The sequence below is a fragment of the Sinohyriopsis cumingii genome, chromosome 19, assembly GCF_028554795.1.
Source record: "Sinohyriopsis cumingii isolate HCF-2022 chromosome 19, ASM2855479v2, whole genome shotgun sequence".
In the NCBI taxonomy this organism is placed as follows: Eukaryota; Metazoa; Mollusca; class Bivalvia; order Unionida; family Unionidae; genus Sinohyriopsis; species Sinohyriopsis cumingii.
The window spans coordinates 14,298,850-14,317,642 of record NC_142979.1 but is presented as its reverse complement, the minus strand read 5'-3'; the positions used below and the strand labels follow the sequence as shown (position 1 = coordinate 14,317,642).

Genomic DNA, 18,793 nt, shown 5'->3' with positions numbered 1-18,793 from the left:
ACAATTTCCTTGCACTATATAAAGTCCTTCAAACGACAACGAACTGAAATAAACAGTATGGCATTGCACAAAAAATGTTTTCAGTTGACCAGGGGGCATAACTTGGTCAAATGTAAACTCTTAGGTGAAAACATATCTTGATCCTGATCCTTCAAAACTTCCTGAGCAAAAATGAAATTTTTGAGTTACAATATACATAGGATATATGTGATGGAATGACAGAGAAAATACTATATGCCCCATCAACAGAATATTGCTGGGAATTAAGTAATCAACAGCATTTCTTTGAGAGTACTGTGTGACATCACTATTACACAGTAATTGGCATCCATAGAACACAACTGTATTATAGACCAAACCGTTTTATAACCAACCAAGTCAGTTAGCTAAAGGAAATGATGCATTTACCTGTCATGTGGTCAATTATAGCAGTTACTTTTCCTGCCTTCAAAAGTTGGTCGATTGAAGCTAGTTCTGGTTGCATAGATAGATCAACAAGTCTCCGGTTTTTTGTTGTCGTTTTTAATTTTGTTTGTTGTTTTTTCCATGACATTTCTGGTGGCAGAGTGATGTTACCTTCCACTTACGCATCAAATTGGTTTTAAAAATGATCAACAGATGATGAATACACAGGTGTTTTGTTCTTTTCTGACAGGAATTGCCATAGAAAATATGACTGTTCTGAAAGATTTAATTCTGTTTGTGAAAACAAGTAGAATTTTACTTACCATCCATATACAGAGGTCAGTCAAAATAAATATATTAATTACTAGTGAGTGGCAGATAATCCAAAACTATTTCATCTGAAAGAGCCATTATAAAATACTTTCCTCATCCTGTTAATCTCTGCTACCAACATAAAGTACTCAAGTCAGAAATGTCAGAATAAGTGGAATACGATATAACAATTGCACCATTAAGATCATATGTCAATAAGAACAAAGAATTTGTTTATGTAACAACAGATAAATTCCAGTGCATTTTATATCAAGTTTGCAGCTTCCCTTCATGGTGACTCAGCATTTCTTTACTCCAAACCAAAGGTTGTACATACAAGTTTAAACAGTCAATAATGTCAACAAAAAAACTGGCAGATTGTGTATTTTGTTGCCAGTAAGGAATATAAACTGCAATTTGTGACACTGGCAAAGCCCAGTGTGATCAATGAATAAACTTTATGCCAGTTATTTTTCATACTTTTAAGAAAACACTTTTTTCGAGTACAAGAAAAATACACACTAAATTGCAGGAGCCATGTTACAGTTGTCTTATATTAGAATTCATACACAATCTCTTCCCCATACATGATAATTAATTTTTTACATATTGCTTTTCGTACTTTTTAGAAAGAAAATAAAAATTTGTGTATGAGAAAATACATGTATATGAAATTTTGGGAGCCATGTCACAACAGTGTTATATCCTAATTTGTGTTATAACTGAGCGTACTATAGTGAGGTCACACAGTAGTTGTAGTTTTTGGGTTTAACACCATTTCTCAGTGCAAGATAGACTTTACATGGTCACCAGTATAACTGGCAGAGGAAGAACCTGGCAAAGCCATGGCAAGAACCATTCACCCATAGAAAGCTATTGGAAAGCTTTATCACATACCCACATTGGAAGAGCCCTAGACTTGAACCCATATGGACAGGGGCGAGACAACAGTTATCGCTAAAGGCCAGTGCTAATGACCCATCCTTCCTCTCTGTTATGTATCTAAATATATTCTCTCTCAATCCATCTATGTATACTGTATCACATACTAACACCCACTTCCCTTACATACAGAACATGATTGGCTAACTGTTACTAAATAAAGAACAGGCCCTACAGACCATACAGGAACTAAATGATGCTCAACCCAGCATTTAAAAGAACATGATCCAGTTATCCAGATTTGTCATGATTTCCTGACTCCCCTGATGTTGATATGTGTTCCAAATTCCTCCTCCCTACTTGCTGCTAATTTGAAACCTGATATTACTGACAGTTGATTCTGTTATTTCCATTCACCCTGACTATTTAACCTTACACATCTTTAACTTTTCCTCAAACTACAATCCCGTTAGTGATAAAGAAATGAACAAGAATATGTGATCTGTGCATTCTGTTTATTCTTGGTGCAACTTTTAGAAACAAGCAATATTCCCACAATCAAAAATCATAAAATAGACCCTGAAAAATGAACCTTAATTCAAATTTTGACCTACATCTTATTTTTATAACTATTATTAAATTTGGTCTTTATGCATTATTGAAAACAAATGAAATGAATAATGCAAACATAAAATTCAAGTCACACAGGAACCAGTCAATCATAATTACGTTTAAAACAAGCGATGGAAATGATACATGACATGGGTCTTCTTCACTTCATACTATATTTGGTTTGAATCCACAGTCTTACAAAATATATTAACTTGAAAGAAAATTCATAATGAACAGATGGATATGACTAACACCATATGACCCTTCCAAAGAATATAACAGGGACATATGAAGTGCACAGATATGTTTAATGAACATGGAACTATCAATATTAATAATAAACTAAGTACTTACGGATGGTCAAGAAGCTTGAAACTTGACATTGGAATGCTTATTCTCTCCCTTAGTTCCTGAGCCCACTTTAAGCTTCCTGCAACTTTGGGGAGATTCTTGTGAACTGGAATTATGTCATTCGCATGCTTCATCTCCATGTACTCATCAAAAATCTCTTTAGTTGTGTCCAATTCCTTGTCCATCATTTCAAACACAATGGGGTATCTCTCCTCAAAGTCTTTTCTAATGACAGGCCGTTCCAGAAGGCTTCCCATGATGTCAAGAAGCTGTAGTATACATGTCACTAAATTAAACTAGTAACTACAGAAATAGACTCACATAAACATTACTTCACTTCTTCTGCAACCCTTCCCAACGCACATGATGGAGATGAGTAACTTGTATGATCTCCATTAAAAGCTCTAAGCTGCCTCCTGCAGCAAGAAAAAAGAACAATAACTCTCAATAAAATATCTTCAAAGATGACTAGACAGCTGCAGCAGCTTAGCAGCTAGTGTCATTATGTAATTCAAAGATCATCAGTTTTATACCCAAGCAGGCCAGCCCAGTTCACTTGCCTTCTTATCTTCTTAGAGAAAGCACTTTGCTCTGAATTCCTTTGCAAAGATAGTCAATGATGTGCTCAAAGTGCAGGTAAAAATCAACAGTTAAAAGACAGCAATGTTATGCACAAGGTATCTCAGAGATCCATCAAATAATCCAGACAATTTCCTGTAAAATATTCTGTCATGTACTAAACATAGCTTTAAAAACAAAATGGCATCAACTCCAACCAAAATTGCAGGAATACATGATCAGTCTCATTGCATATCTTGTGATGATAACTATAAAAATGTACCAGGCATGACAGTATCCAGTCATAGCATTCTGCAATATTTTGCACTCATTTTTCATTTAGGTTTTAAAAAAAGGACAATTCCAACTACAGGAATGGTGAGAAATTTGCTCACATAAACATGCCCCCGCCACACCAGCATCCCACTTCTAAAATAGTCATGGACATGACAGTAATTACACTCACATTTGGTCAAATAATTTATGAAAATTAGGACCTTCGTACTTCAAACATAGGACAATTAGAGGACAAATCTTCATAAAATAGTGAATAATTATAAGACAAAAACTGAATATTATTCCGAAGCAGAAAAGATAAATATACACCACAAAACCAAAGCAAGATTATAGAACCCTCCTTCCCCTGCAACTCTCCTCTATGCCTTGCATTTATTACAAGCAAGGCATACAATTATAGAATTCAAATTCTTTATTGCACTGTCTCTAATTTTCTGTCCATCAGAAGAAATGAAGACAATGCTAGCATAGCCAAGACAATAAAAACTGAAAGTATCTATTAACAGATTAACCTGTGGAGGTTTTTGTCATTTTCGCCTGAAATTCGAGTAGGAAACACATTTTGAAAGCTATTTCTGAATAGATGCGAAAACACCAAATCCCAGGTGATCGTTCAATAACATACTGCCTAGTTGTGTTAGAAACATCATTTTTCATTGGCTACTTGGCTCGCGCATGAGCAGAAGGGTAAAAGTTGTAGTTCTTTTTTTCTTATCTTTTTGTTTCTTTTTATGCTAAATGAAGGCATTATTTTTGGATCGAGACTGCTCTTTATTCAAATGCCCATCTTATCCTACTTTTTGCAAGGTTCATCTGTCTGTTTGCAGTTCATACTTGTTTGCTTTAGATCCGAGACCAAAAAGTCTAAAATCCAGACACAAAATCAGATTCCGACCATGGGCGAATTTAGGGTAGAAAAAAAATCAGGTCCAAACAACGAGCTTTTTCCCTTTTTACTTTGTAATGAAACTAGAAATTTGACATTATTTGGTATCAATGTAGAGCTACATCTGTCTACCTTTCTATAATACCATCCACTTTAGTGTATCATGCATGATCATGACGCTAAAGAGCTTCTCAGTAGGCTACTACCTCCTGCCACATCAATTCGTCGCTAGGGGTTAATGTGTTTAAAAAAAACAAGAATTCTAAATTTTTCAACAAATCATCTGACAAATATATTTCTATCAAAAACTTGATGAAAGGTCAAATAATTGAAACCTGTAAGACAAGATTGTATTCAGATTACATCTTTCATTCAATCTTGATGCAAGTAAAAAAAAAAGCAACAACTAATTACAAAAATCATGATAGCACTGTGGTTCTTCAATATACATTACAGCACATTATATGCCAACCCCATGTTTAGTAGTAATCTGTATAGACAAGGTTCAAATGAAAAATAGCAATCTTCTGTTTTCCCAACCAACCATACTACCATATTTGCTAGCCTATAAGTCGATGCGCAGTACAAGTTGAATGAGCAAATTTGTTAACTTTTCCATCATTCATAAATATACAAATCAATGCTAAGTATAAGACAAAGCCAGATCAACACCTCGGCTTCATCTTTTTCATTTAGTTCCATGCAGCATCGCAAATTTTATCCTGTCTGTAACTACTCAGCAGCCTTTCTGGTCTGGATCATTAAATGTAACTAAAAGTACTGTTACATATATCTGATTAATATATATATATTCAATTTGTCAGTTTTAAAATTTTTATTCTATCATATGCTATTATAATGTAAATTTATTCACTTCAGACGATACTTTTTTCAGGAAATAGTTTGACCTTGACTGTTAGTTTATAAACAACAGGTGTTGATCTAAATTCTGACCTGGTTTCTAAATTTCTAGCAACTGTTGTAAACAGCTGTATCTTTGTCTTAAAATGATTAGTTGTTGTCAAGGTCATGATGGGATTATGTGGGGTTTAAGATTTAAAATTTTATATTTAGAGAAAATGATTGGTTTTCTCAGGGTCACACTGGGTGGACGTGATATTTTACAAAAATTCCCTTCTAAAAACTTCCATGGGATGATCACGTGACCCTTGCTGATGTTTTAAAAAGCCCATATAACTCAATGTTTGAGATAAATAATTTTCAGTAGAAGTTGGGCAGTTAAAGTGTTATGTTGTGTTGTTTAGAGTTATTTCAAGTTACTTGTTTGAAGTTATTTCAAATCACTTGGATTCAAAAAGGTTTAATTCTGTTATTTGTCGGGAAATATTTTGAAGAGTGCTCACACAGGGAAAGACATTGCTTACAAATTTAATTTGGATTTCCAACACTGGAGTGCCATTATTTGTATTTCTACAAGGAACTGTAGATAAACACAGTACTGACTACAGCATACGTCATTGTCATCCATCTTGGATTTTACATCAGGATTCAAGTTGAAATTATTACAATATTTATTACTAGAACTTTTGCAATTTAATTCGTGAATTATTCTTAGATTAATTTTGGATTTGATTCTTGAAACTGTAAGCTCTTCTCTTTTTTTCATTTTTAGAGAATTTTCCAGAAAAATAAATTATTTGTTAAATTTTAAAAAAGCTTGTTGTTTTCACTCTTTCTGTGTTACTGTTTATTCGAGCCTAAACACGTAACAGTACCAAATGTCTTTTCCACATAATATTTTAAATGTATTATGTACTTTTAGCTACATATAATTACACTCACCTAAAAATTCAGATAAGATAAAATTTGCGATGCTGTGTGGAATTAAACTATAATAACTTCCAGTTTCATAAATGTTAAAAGTAATCACTGTATGCTATTTCAGATTAGCAGCAATGGGAAATTGCATTATTATTGCTAAAATGTTTTCTCCACATTTTTGGGGAAGAGAGATACACAGAAAGATGCATATATATTCCATGGCATTTTTCTTCTTGCACCTCATGATCAAAATAAAATATGATATATATAAGAGAGACAGAGATTCCAGCTCTTTGTGGGTTTTTTTTAAATACCTTATTGCCCCTGATTAGCTGAAGCATTTGTCAAAAAGAGAAAACATAAAAAAATTAAATAGCAAATGTAAACTATGAAAACACATGTTATACTTCTTTCAAGGTTTAAATATTGATAATACTTATATCCATACAGACTCCATTTAGGTTAAATCCCAAGAATGACCATTTTGCAAGCTATCTAATTTTCTTCGCAAGTATAACAACATCTCCATTACCAGCAAATAAGATTTTTTTAAAGTGCATGTACTCTTCCTGTACTTAGGCAGCGATTGTTGTTTTTTATCTTAGCTCATGCTATATTTACTGTAATTGCCATCAGTCCTATCAGCAAGTTCAAATGATGCTGCTGGTTGAGAAATTCACACAATTAACCACCTGGCATTTTCTTTCATTATATGGTACCGTATTCATAATACCCAAGGGTAACTTCATTTCCCTATTGGTAGCCTCACTAATCTGATCTGGTCTGCCAAATATTACCCTCAAACAGCTGTTAGCTTAAGAAAACCTAACTACAGCTGTAGCATATTTAATTAGCATGTAAATACCACTACAAAACCACATAATTCTTTGACAATGTAAGTGACAACTAAAGCTAGAAGCAATTGCTTACCTAGTGGTATTAACTGGAATATGGTACTGCACTGTTGTACACAAGAAAGATAATATACCTCAAGTCAACAATCCAATACAGATTACCATACAATCTCTCTCTCTCTTTCATAATGAGGCATAATTTTTATTTGATCATGAGGTGCAATAAGAAAATTGTGATGGAATATCTGTCTTTGTCATTGTCATTCATCTTCTAGCTTGTCAATTCTAATGCACATATATCAAATTTAAACAACGTATATTACAAACAACGAATATTACTAATGCATGCTGCTTTAGCGCAATTACATCTGATGTACGTTAAATTTTAATACTGACCATCATGCAATTGTTCAAAATCCTTCTATATTTTTTCCTACACGATATCTTCCCCAAAATGAAATATTATTGCACACATTATTTTTCGTACTTTTGGAGAATGTTTTTCCATACGAAAAATTATGTTACATACTATAAAGCAATTTGGATCAGAAAATCCATAGTTGTCATTTCGGAGTACAAGACGAAGCTACGATTTTCTGGTCAAAAGTATTGTCTTTTAAGCCTTCAAATACAGAATTTGCTTTCGAACCCTATACATTTTTCTGAGAAAACAAAAAAAAGATATTTTTCAAAAAAGCAAACAATGATTCTGAATTTTCTGAATGTTGGATCTAGTCCCACACCTGCCAAACATAACAATGCTGTTCTCTCAATTAGAGAGTCAATATTTTTCCAAAGGAAAGGGCACTCCCTAAGTGTCCAGTAGCCAGGCAAATTATATTATAGTTCTGCCAAGGCAACTGGCTGCTTTCTGCTGCTCACTGTTAACCTACTGGGGCAGTACTTCAAACCCTACAGTTTCTTTTTCAGCAAGATGTCATGAAATATGTACTGCCACTGCTGACTTGAAAAACAGGCATCTGAAAATTTTCAAGTGTGACCTGATGCAGCAAAAGGCAAGAGTATGTCTTAATAAAAAGTCTGTTTAGTATACTTCAATTTTAATGACCTTCAGTTCACTTTTGAAAACCCATTTGAGGTCAAGGGCTCCTTGCTGGATCTCTCAAATCAACACAATCCTTGTTTTATTTATCTTTTTTTTACTTCATCTGATTGCAGTGACTACCATCTCTTGTAATATGAGCAATACTCAAACCCATATGATATTATGTCCAACAAATGTAATTATCACCTTTGTAGATTTTCTCCAAGAACAGCCAACAATCTGAATATTCTATTTACCTCCGTGCAGACTACTTTACCTTTTCAAGATGCTGTTGGCATTGCTTTCAATGCATTTTTATTTATCAGATATTCTAGATAATGCAAATAAGGTAAAAGCAAAAGTCTGATCATGCAGGCATTATCCACAAAAAACATGAACAGCTTTAAGGTACTACAGTAAAGTTAGCCTGATTGTCTGACCAACTCTGCTACACCTAATACGAAAGCCTGGACAAGTCCACAACAATTCTGCACTTTTTTTCATATTATATGCCATTATTCCCCAAGTAAATCAATTCAGGATAATTTCAGCATGACATGCTGACAAATCAAAGGGTTAGCAGGTCTGCAGTCCAGATTTAATTTTGTTTTTAAGGTAACAATAGTGGACACTGTGATCATTTAGCCCCCACAATATCTGGTCCAGTTCTTTAATGTAGAAACTAATGCTACTGTGAGGAAACCATTTTATAAAATCTTTTTATGACCCTGACCTTTGACCTCTGACCCCAGAATCAACAGGCTTCTTCTTTACCCAAATCAAAAACATCTACAGCTGGCTCACATTCAGAAAGACGTGAATTTTGACTGCAAAATCTTTTTATCAGAAAACAATTGGAAGAGACCACTGGAAAAATATGGTGAGCTCAAATAGTTTGCTGGCAATTATATAAAGATTTTGACTAAAATGAAGGCTTGGCTTTGCTGACAAATATATACTGATTTAGACCAGAATGAAGACATGGCTAGCTGGAAAATCATGATAGCATGCCATTCATGATTTTGATTGCTAAATAAAGATTTAAAATATAATGAAGTCTTGGTAGCGTGACAAAATTAGCTTCTATATAGAACTGAAAGTTTGGCTGGTTGGCAGATGGTACTGATGTCACCTAAAATGAACGTCAAAGTTCTAGGATAATGGCATTTACAAGTCTTGCATATTAAACTGATGGCAGAAGCTATAAGAGGTTAGTAGTGACATGTACTTATTTCACCCACGATGCTAGCACTTTTGCATTTTGAGAATAAAATCTTATTTTTATATCATGTTCAAAAGACAACATCCTCTCTACAATCTACACAAGTTGGAAGACAGCAGAGATGTCAGGCACATTCTGCATCCCAAAATTACGAAGAATCTGAACAATGGCTACATTCTGATAACTTTCTCTAGCATGGGAAGAGGCCAGAAGGTACTTCATGCCCCCTGATTTATTTTGAATGTTAAAAAGGAATGATAATAACAGATGTCATTATAGACCACATAAATGACAACAAGCTGGACAACAGTATCAATAACCTAGAAGCAATATCACAACAGTCAGTGGCCTTGACCAATGACCTTTTGACTCCAAAACTGATTGGATTCCTCCTTACCCCAAGTGCATCCAATTCACAATTTTGGTAACTGTGGATAGTGGATAACTCAAGTTATTTTGTGAGAACTAAATTTTTGTACTGGATTTTTTAAAAAAGGACTCTCTTGTTACAAAAGTTCATAATGATAAATTCAGTCCTATGTTAAACTTAAATGATGATATCAAAACAAACATTCATCATGCAATCTCTTTCAAGATTCAAAGTTCAGCAAATAGCACCATTAAGTTTAAAATTGAAAATAGTTCTTGCTACATGCAATGTAATTGTTTTTTTTATACAAGTCAGTAAATAATTAGATTTCAGTTTTCCCATTAGTAACAAGAATTTATTCTCAATGAGCCAAATTGATTTATATTTTCAATTTTAACAACATTAATTAAAACTCAATATAGCCTGAAGTTCAAAAATATTTAAAGAGCATGAGTATAACAATGTGATCGGACTTTTCATTTCCAATCCCTCGGATAGCGTGGGTACATGGGAAAGCCTGCCAGTAGCTTCTGGTGGGTCGCTGGTTCTTCGCTGGGTTTTCCAGGGTTCTTCCTCCACCAGTTATAGTGGCCGCCATGTAAAGCCTGTCTTGTGCTGAAAAATGGCATTAAACCCTAGAGCAACAACAATTCCAATCCATTCAATTCATGAAAGAAAATTGTTCATTCAAGTCTTGGGTTCGGCCAATGTGGCTATATGAGAAAGTTTCCCAGTAGCTTCGCATGGGTTGGTGACTCTTGCCAGGGTTTGCCTAGGTTCTTAATCCACCAGGTATACTAGCCTCCATGTATAGCCTATCTTGCTCTTAGAAATTATATTAAACGCAGAAGAAGAAAAAAAACAACATATGGCAGCACAAAATTGACATCAAGTTACCAATGCTATATCATATATATTACATTGATTTCAGTCAAGAGACCCTGGACCAATGGTCACCCAGAATCTCTTGGCAAGGTGATGGCAGCTCAGTAGCCCATGACAGTGGATACTGAACATCTTTTGTCTAAAAAAATGAACAACAGGAATTCAGCAATGGAAGTTACAGAGGAGCAGATAGGATCAATATGTTCCTACTGCACCAATCTCAGAAGATTCTCCACCTCCATCATAGACTCTGGATGTAGAAGCTCTCCTGGCCTGAATGACACAACTGGCAACTCGGCCAAACACCTTGTTCTGGCAGAAAGGTAACTTGAGACAAGCCAGGTATGAAGGTGGAGAATCAATCAACAGGTCTAGGAAATAGATGAATCAAGATCTATGGGGCCACATGGGGCAAAGAGGATTATCTGTGCAGTGAAAGTTCCAACTTTTGCAGAACTCGTGGTAGCAGTCGGAAGGGCTGGAAGGCATAAGCAAATAGATGATTCCACTGGAAGCTGAATGCCTGAATGCCCATGCTCTCTGGTCCAGGACAAGAAACACATAAAAGAGAAGCTTATTGAACCTGGTCACAAACAGGACCACAGGGAGTCTTTGCTAGAAGGAGAACAAGGACTCTGTTACTGAATGCCCCTGGGGTCGATTTGTCTGTGCATGTTTCTTGGTTGATTGTGATGGACCAGAAGTGGGGATGAAAGATCAATGTCGGTGATCCAGCATTTCTTTAGAAGCTTTGGTAGGAAGGATGGGCCCCAAAAAGGGTATCAGCCTCTCTAGGAACAGCCCTTAGGTCTTTACTGTGGTTAAGCAAAACCTTTGATGAATCCAATGCAGTGTCACGGCAGATGTGCAAAAGTCTGCTAATAATGGCATGGCACAAGAAAGTGCAGGCCAAGAATAGGTAGATATGTGAAGCTATGGTTAAAAGTAACCAGGTTTTCCACTCCATGTCATCAATTATTTTGATGGAAGGCACGCCCAGTCTCATGTAGAAATACCCACTTTGGCTGCATTGGCATCCAGAGGAGGAGGTTGACAGACCACTTCAGGGAATATACCTGGTAGCTGGAATAAGAATAAGGGATCTCAACATTATGGGAGGTAAGACCTTCCTGTGTGTTATCAAGCTATATTTTGGTCTAGCAAGAACCTCTGTGATATTTCCTCAGTCATGAATGAATGTGGTAGAAGAGGTCTGATTAAATTGGTACCCCATAAATCTTTTCCAAAATAGAAAGGATCTTTTTGGACTGTGTGCCCAATGGTTTGGGGCAAAAGTCTTGGGGTAACAGACAGTAAACTTCGTTTACCACCTTATCAAGGACAGACCTCTTCCTTCTCATACATATGAGAGGAAGGAGTGAGCCTGAGAGAAGATGTCATTGCAACAGCTTCTGTCTAGAACTTGTTACAGTCAAGGAGGATAGTTTGTTGTCGTCATCACAGTTAAGGATGCTCCTAGTTGGAGTGTAGCTGGGCATCACTATGTCCCTTGATGGAGTGGGTATAAAAGCACTCTGCACCATGGTCCCTGCCCATCCCTAGCCCAAGTCCTGTGTACGGACTGCAAATCATGCTCAGGGTGCGATAATAGAAGCAGGGGGAGAGGGAAGATTGATCCTTGCCCTGTCCCTGTACCATGAGGCCAATGAGTGATAGATGGAGAAGACTTCATCTTTAGCTGATTTATCACTATGAGCATCACGGGTGTGTGTTTTGCCTCCCTAACAGAAGGGGGCACCACATTCCTAGAAGCATGATATCTATTGCAGTGCACTACCACCCTGATGGGAGGTAGTAACCCATTGATGTGGTGCTCAACCTCACTAAGGGAGGGCACATCCCATGGTTGCATTGCTCCACTTCCTTCATAGATGCGTGCAACCTGCTACCACCCTAATATGTAATACCTGGAAGAGATTGCACAATTCTGAAAAAAAGGGAGGGAATATTCTTCCAGTTTTGATATATGACCATAATTCAACAACAAAAAAGTGCAATGATTTTTCCATGTGCACTTTTAGCACTTATGCAGTATGTGTGAGTATCCCAAGGGCTCTTTTTGTGGCTACACTGCCTCCCAGAATGTTCTGACATTATCCTGTAATAAAGAAATAACAAATGTTATCTGAAATCACTTGTTGTTGCTTTAACTCACCTGGCTGTATGCAGTGTCATACCGTGTGCTCCCTGTGAATGCACTAAGAACACTGAATAATGTTGCCCTGAATCTCACTTGTTTCTATGCAGTGTCATACTGAGTACAACCCTGTGTATGCACCAAGAATACTGCATTCATGTTGTAAACAACAGAGTTGACCTTAAGAAAATTACCTATATTTTTTTCCTATTGAAAAAATAAGATAAATAACTGTGAACTTTGTTTATTAAAGCTTGTCAACACGTTGCATGGGCAAACATATGAAGTATATGTGGAATTGAAGGTAGAGGAAATGATGTCTTCAAAGACAGGCAGGATCTATTGTTGTTTTCTGCAGAGCACAAGACTTACCCATTACCTTTACAGTGTTTTTTTTACATATGTAAGGAATGTCTGTCCACCTAAAAGATGGAATAGAGGTAACCTCATAAGCTCTTTAAAGAACTAAGTTCTAAAATGAAAAAGGCTACGATATGGTTTCTTATAAAATGGATCAGACAGTTTAAACACTAAGACAAATTAAAATTGCAGAAGAAAACTGCTTATTTGTGGTAAGTTGCTATAGGCATAATTTCTCTGGTGATTGCTTTGGCAGACATCGACACAGTATGGCATCCATGAAAAAGATGACGGATAATATCTACCTTCTGCGCATGAGCACAAGACAGAGTGGTGTGCAAAAGGGCATTCTGACTTTTCTCCACTCTGTGAGAGGATGTTTCATATCGAACACAAAAATAGGTTAGCTACACGATAACAGCAGGATAAGGATTGCTGGTGAAGTCCATATTTTAACGGTCATTTCCATAAGACAGCAAAATCGTAAGGGTTGGCATGTCTGTAACTGACAGACAATAGCAATTTTTTAAGTGATTTACATTCCGACAGGAAAAGAACATTTTGTTTAATTGATGGACAACAGTAAAATTAACACAGTGGATTTGCATTGCATGTTTCATGCACATAATACCTTTTTAGCTTCATTTTAATTAACGACAAATTTTTGCTCTGTTATCCTTTAGCAGGTTTTTTTCTTGCTGGTAACGCTACATTTGTCACATATTATATTAAGGGCATTAATTTGTTCATTGCAATCATTACATGAAATACTGTCAGTCTCTGTAACCTGAATTCTGATCTTTATCCAATTTCAATCACTAGTTAAGAGCCTTGTGTAGCTTCAAAACCTACTACTCAGCCAAGAGCTTTTATGAATCTCAAATAAATTAGCATTTTTAAATTTGTGATATCTTCCAGTCAGACATTTCTCAATCACAGCAGTTGAATCTAACAGTCTAGCCGAACAATGGGTCAAACAATAAGAATTACTGAAACAACAAGCAATAAGACTTTCCCCAATAAATGACGTATTTTTGTGTCTTATAATGGCAGGTTTATTTTAATAACAAAATGTCATCTGATAATCAGTCACACACAAAAATGTAGCATCTTCCAAGTGCAGAGATTTCCAACAATCAGTTGTCAATCAGACCTTCTGTACTCTAATACCAGCCATTAAAAGCTTGACAATCACAAATGTGCTCTTAAGTCAAACATCCTGATAACAAAACATAGTTGGTTATATCTTGTTAGTTGAAATATAAATTAGCCTGTTTCTTGTCACAACTGGAATGAACCGTATTATATTTCTTTGTAAACGTTTATTTCTTTGTTTCTTGTTTTCATACTATGTTCTTTAAATGGACTAACTACAAGAAAAATGACACTAGTGACCCAATTATTGACTATCCATGGGCAACAGAATGTACATGTCAACCCCTGGACTTTCATGAGAACATGCCTCAAACAGCCATTAAATCAGAACAGAAAAATCATTTTGGATTATCTGAATCATCATACAGGTGGTACATTACAATTCTCCTTGTACACATAATTTCCTTACCTTTTAGTGATTTGTTTTTGCTTCCAAAACAAACCAATGTAAGTTCTGCTAAAGACACAGTGGATTCTTTCTTATCTGCATGTCTTGGTGAAATAAAACCAAATATGAAGAGATAAGTCAGGGTTAACAGGTTTGGGCTACACTAATTCTGTTTTTCCCCTACCTACATACCAGTGAAATAGACACAGGTACAGTAAAACAATGGCCTTAACATCCAATCCATTGACTAATATAATCTATACCTTAAAGATGGACTCCAGGTCTGAGCAGTCATCAAAGGCTTGACAGATGATTGTTGCCAATCTACGGTCAAGGTCCATCACTCGTGCCTGGAACACTTTGTATTGGTTGATGAATTTCTGCAACATAAAAGATATAATCTTTTCCTTGCTAATGGATCTGATCTTTGAGCGTTGTATGGTAAGTGTAAACCTGGACAAAGTTTCATCAACATATCTGTATGGGTCCAAAAAGTGAAAGCTAGCTTGAATGAGAAAACACAACACTGACTTACAGTATTTCTTTTTGTGACTTTGAACTTAAAGCATGGGCATGTTTCTAATATATGCAAGACTGTCAAGTTACATAACCAGCAAAAAATTCTTTAAAATATCAACACACTGGTTCAAATATTATGTCCATATAAGAACAGGGGTCACCAATTCATGTTTATCCACTGTTGTGACTTTTACACTGCAGCAGGGGCATGGCTATGGTATATGACACATTGTCTAGTTCTGGCATGTAACAGATAAATTTCATTAAAATATATTCACTGGTTATAAAGTTATTCTTCTGTCAAAGATAAACCCAGAGTTACATTTTTCCTTGCTGTGAACTTGTCCATCAGACAATGAGTGTGGTTGTGGCATTTGATACACTGTCTCTACGTGATCTCTAAATGTATAAAATGTCATTTAAAATATGTTCAATGTTTCTGGACAAGAATGCAAGTCAAATTGACTTTTTCCTTTGCCATGACCTGGACTATGCAGAAGATGGCATCACAATGGTATCCATCACAGTCTAGACATGATAAATAAATCTGGTTGAAAAGTTTAATGAAAATACTAAGAGTGGCTTTCTCAAGTTACGTTCTGAGTGATGATACAAGTCACAGACTTACTTCGCTTGCTCTGGCCTTGACCTTGAGACTAGAGGGAAAGCTTTGGTAGAGGACTCACCATCTAGGAATTATATATACACGGGTAAAATTTCATCAAATCTTTACAAGTGTTCAAAGTTATGGGCCAGATAAGCAGCTACTAATATACAGACAGACAATGCTGTAACAAAATATGCCTGAGAAGCATATCAAAATACTAAAAACAAATGATACCACAAAGTAAAAGTTTACTGCAGAAAACAACTGAATTTATTAATAAATGAAAATACTGTTTTAAAAAAATGCTATTTCTGTTGATTCCAAATTTGAGCTGCACACTGACAATTATATACACTGGGTATTACAATGCAAACCAAGAAATTGGGGGGGGGAGCTTAATCTAGTTACAATATGAGCCATTATTCAATTCTGCAGTCTTCCATTTCTCCATGGCCCTGAAAGCAGCAGTACCTTAATTTGTACAGCATCAAACTTGTATCCAGAGGTTGGCTGAAAGTTTCATACCTGCCCAGGCCAGCAGGGGTTGGTTCCAATTCATCAAATCATGCCAAATTTGAATCCATTTCATCAAATCATATCTAATTCAAATTTATAATATCCATAAAAAGTTATAAAGCAGAAACTGTAGGATGCAAGAGCAAACTTCAAAGTCACAAAGGAACCATGACTGTCAAATACTGATGGCAAAAGCTGAGATTTTCCTTGATCATTCTTTGGACAAAAAGGGCCCCATTCCTAATCAGAAAATGGTATATTCCCAATCAGGAGGACCTCAAAACTTCCAACTCTGACAGAGAATGAGAAATATATAAAAGACATTCCTCTTGAAATACTTGCAACTTTTGTTTAAACATACAAAATGGACAAAACTCATCTCAGGAGAGAAGAGCAGTCTTTATTTCTTGTATTGAATAATTTCCCAGTGCAGCCTGATTGCTTGCAATTTTTTTCTGAATTCCATGGGCTCCGTGCCCCATGTCATAAGAGCTAGGAAAATCCTTGAGCAAGGATTCTTGATTAAAATCGCTTTATACTTTTCTGTGTTATCATGCTCACAAACCTGTACAGCAAATGACCCTGAGGCAAAACCTTCGACTTTACAATAAATGTCACAGAGCTGGTCATAAGCTCAATTAAGTACAAAACTTCACTTGACCTCATGATTAGTTATTATTATTATTTTAATGTTTATGAAGAAAACTTCAGCTCCACACAATTTTCTTAAATGTACCTTGAGTTTATCTTTACTATTTTCATATTAGTTATATTAGTGCCCTATGGCTTGGCACGTTAAATATATGTCCTGGTTTTGCTACACACTGTTTCCATTGTAACAAAGATTCATAACATCTATAAGAAAATTGCTTCTATACAGCTTGTTTAACATGTACAAAGTTTCAATAAAATACATTGACCTGTTCAAGACCTGTACTCTTAAAACAAATGATTTATCGACAGATGGACAGACATAGCTATATCATCCCACTCTAGGTACAGTACCAAGCACAATGCACAATGCAGCTACAAATAAAATAAAGATGCAGTGAGCAACTGCAGTTCAATTTCTATAAATGCAGTGCCTCTTAAAACTGGAGGTAGATATGACAACACCAGAAAAACAAGAATGCTTCATTGCAAAATTTGTCAATATTCTAGCTTTCTGACACCAGAGCAACCTTTCTTCACAGAGATAATTTTGTCCATCAAAAGATTCACAATCAAACAACATTTTTCTGTGAAGAAAGCCAGTGCCTACGTCTAAATTAGAGACTGAAGCTGCAAAAAAATCTGTCAAATATATCAGCTAAAGTTAGGTTTTCATTGTACAAAATGAAATCTATAAACAAAATATGAGTCCAAAACAGTTTGATCTGTTCTGTATATTGAATGTCATATTACAAGTCATGAAAGTTTTCAATATTTACTTTTCAATACAAATGGGGTCAGAAAAAAGGCAGTACTCACAGATGTTCCTTTAATTCTAATCCACTGGTTGATTCAAAAGTTATTGAACAAAAATGAAATTAACAATACAAGGAAATGTTCAAAGTCAAGCCATGGCCATTATGTAGTCTTTTATTATCAGCTGATCAAATCTGGTTTCATTCATAAACCCTCTAAAAGCTACTATGCGAAAATGAAATTTACAATGTACACACGTGTAACATGGGCAATCCTAAATGCTGCACCTGCATTTAATAATACAGCATTTTCATAGCAGTTTTATTTCTGAAACTTCAGAATTCAATGAAAAATTTTGAGTTCTCACTTGAAAATTCAAGAATAAAAATATGAGCCACCATGTGCTAAATCACAAAAATCAATCATGTAAAAGAAAATTGTCCAACTCATAATGTTTTTTTTACAGATTTAGACTATAGAGGAATGAAAAAATGTTGGAAGCAAGACCAACACTGGAGTCCTTCACTGCCCTTTATCTGTTAAGATCCCCTCAAACAAGACCTCATTTTTGTTAAACCCACCTTTTCTTTAGTTAAGAAAAAACAATAACATGTTGATCTAAAATTTTAACACTGAGGTTCATTCAGGGTGTGGTCAGATGGATATGCATCAAATTCATCACCATACTGAGCTTCCACCAAAGTGGGCCCAATAAAATCCTAATAAATGCACTGCTGACATTTTTCCAGAATTTAATTTGCTGAAATGTTCATACCACATCCTTCAGATCAAGGCAATCAAAATGACCCTCTGTGAAGACTTTGTACTGCTCATTGAATTCCTCAAATATCCTGATAATTTGTTGGCTTAGAACTTTCCCTTTGATTCCTCCAAATTCCACTTTTTCCAGTTTCATGAACTCCAGCACACACTCCATAAGCTCCTGCAATACAAGAATAAATCCATACAAGTATGCAAAATAACTTCTTTCTACACATACACAAAATAAACAAAATATCAGACATACAAGATTGCAGTGCAAAGAAGAGAAAAATCTGCAGGATCCTCTAGAATTGTGGCCAAGAAACCACACAATGCTCTTTGCAAAGTCCTTGTTCTGCAATGGAGTAGGTCAACTCAAGTAAATGCACTGCGACTGTCTATCAATCAGGTAAACAAGAATTTTCAATGAGATAACAAATTTAAAAACTCTATAGCCAAA

General features: G+C 35.5%; 1 protein-coding gene across 1 annotated transcript in view; it reads right to left on the bottom strand.

Annotated features, from left to right (window-relative positions):
- Positions 1-18,793, bottom strand: part of LOC149775161 (dynein beta chain, ciliary-like) — a 315,340-nt gene that overhangs the window by 245,926 nt on the left and 50,621 nt on the right. Inside the window, exons 7-9 of the mRNA XM_089944132.1 lie at positions 18,347-18,514; positions 14,786-14,902; positions 2,566-2,831 (exon numbers count right to left, since the gene is read on the bottom strand). Coding sequence (XP_089800258.1) covers positions 2,566-2,831; positions 14,786-14,902; positions 18,347-18,514 — 551 coding nt within the window. The remainder of the gene's footprint in view (positions 1-2,565; positions 2,832-14,785; positions 14,903-18,346; positions 18,515-18,793) is intronic.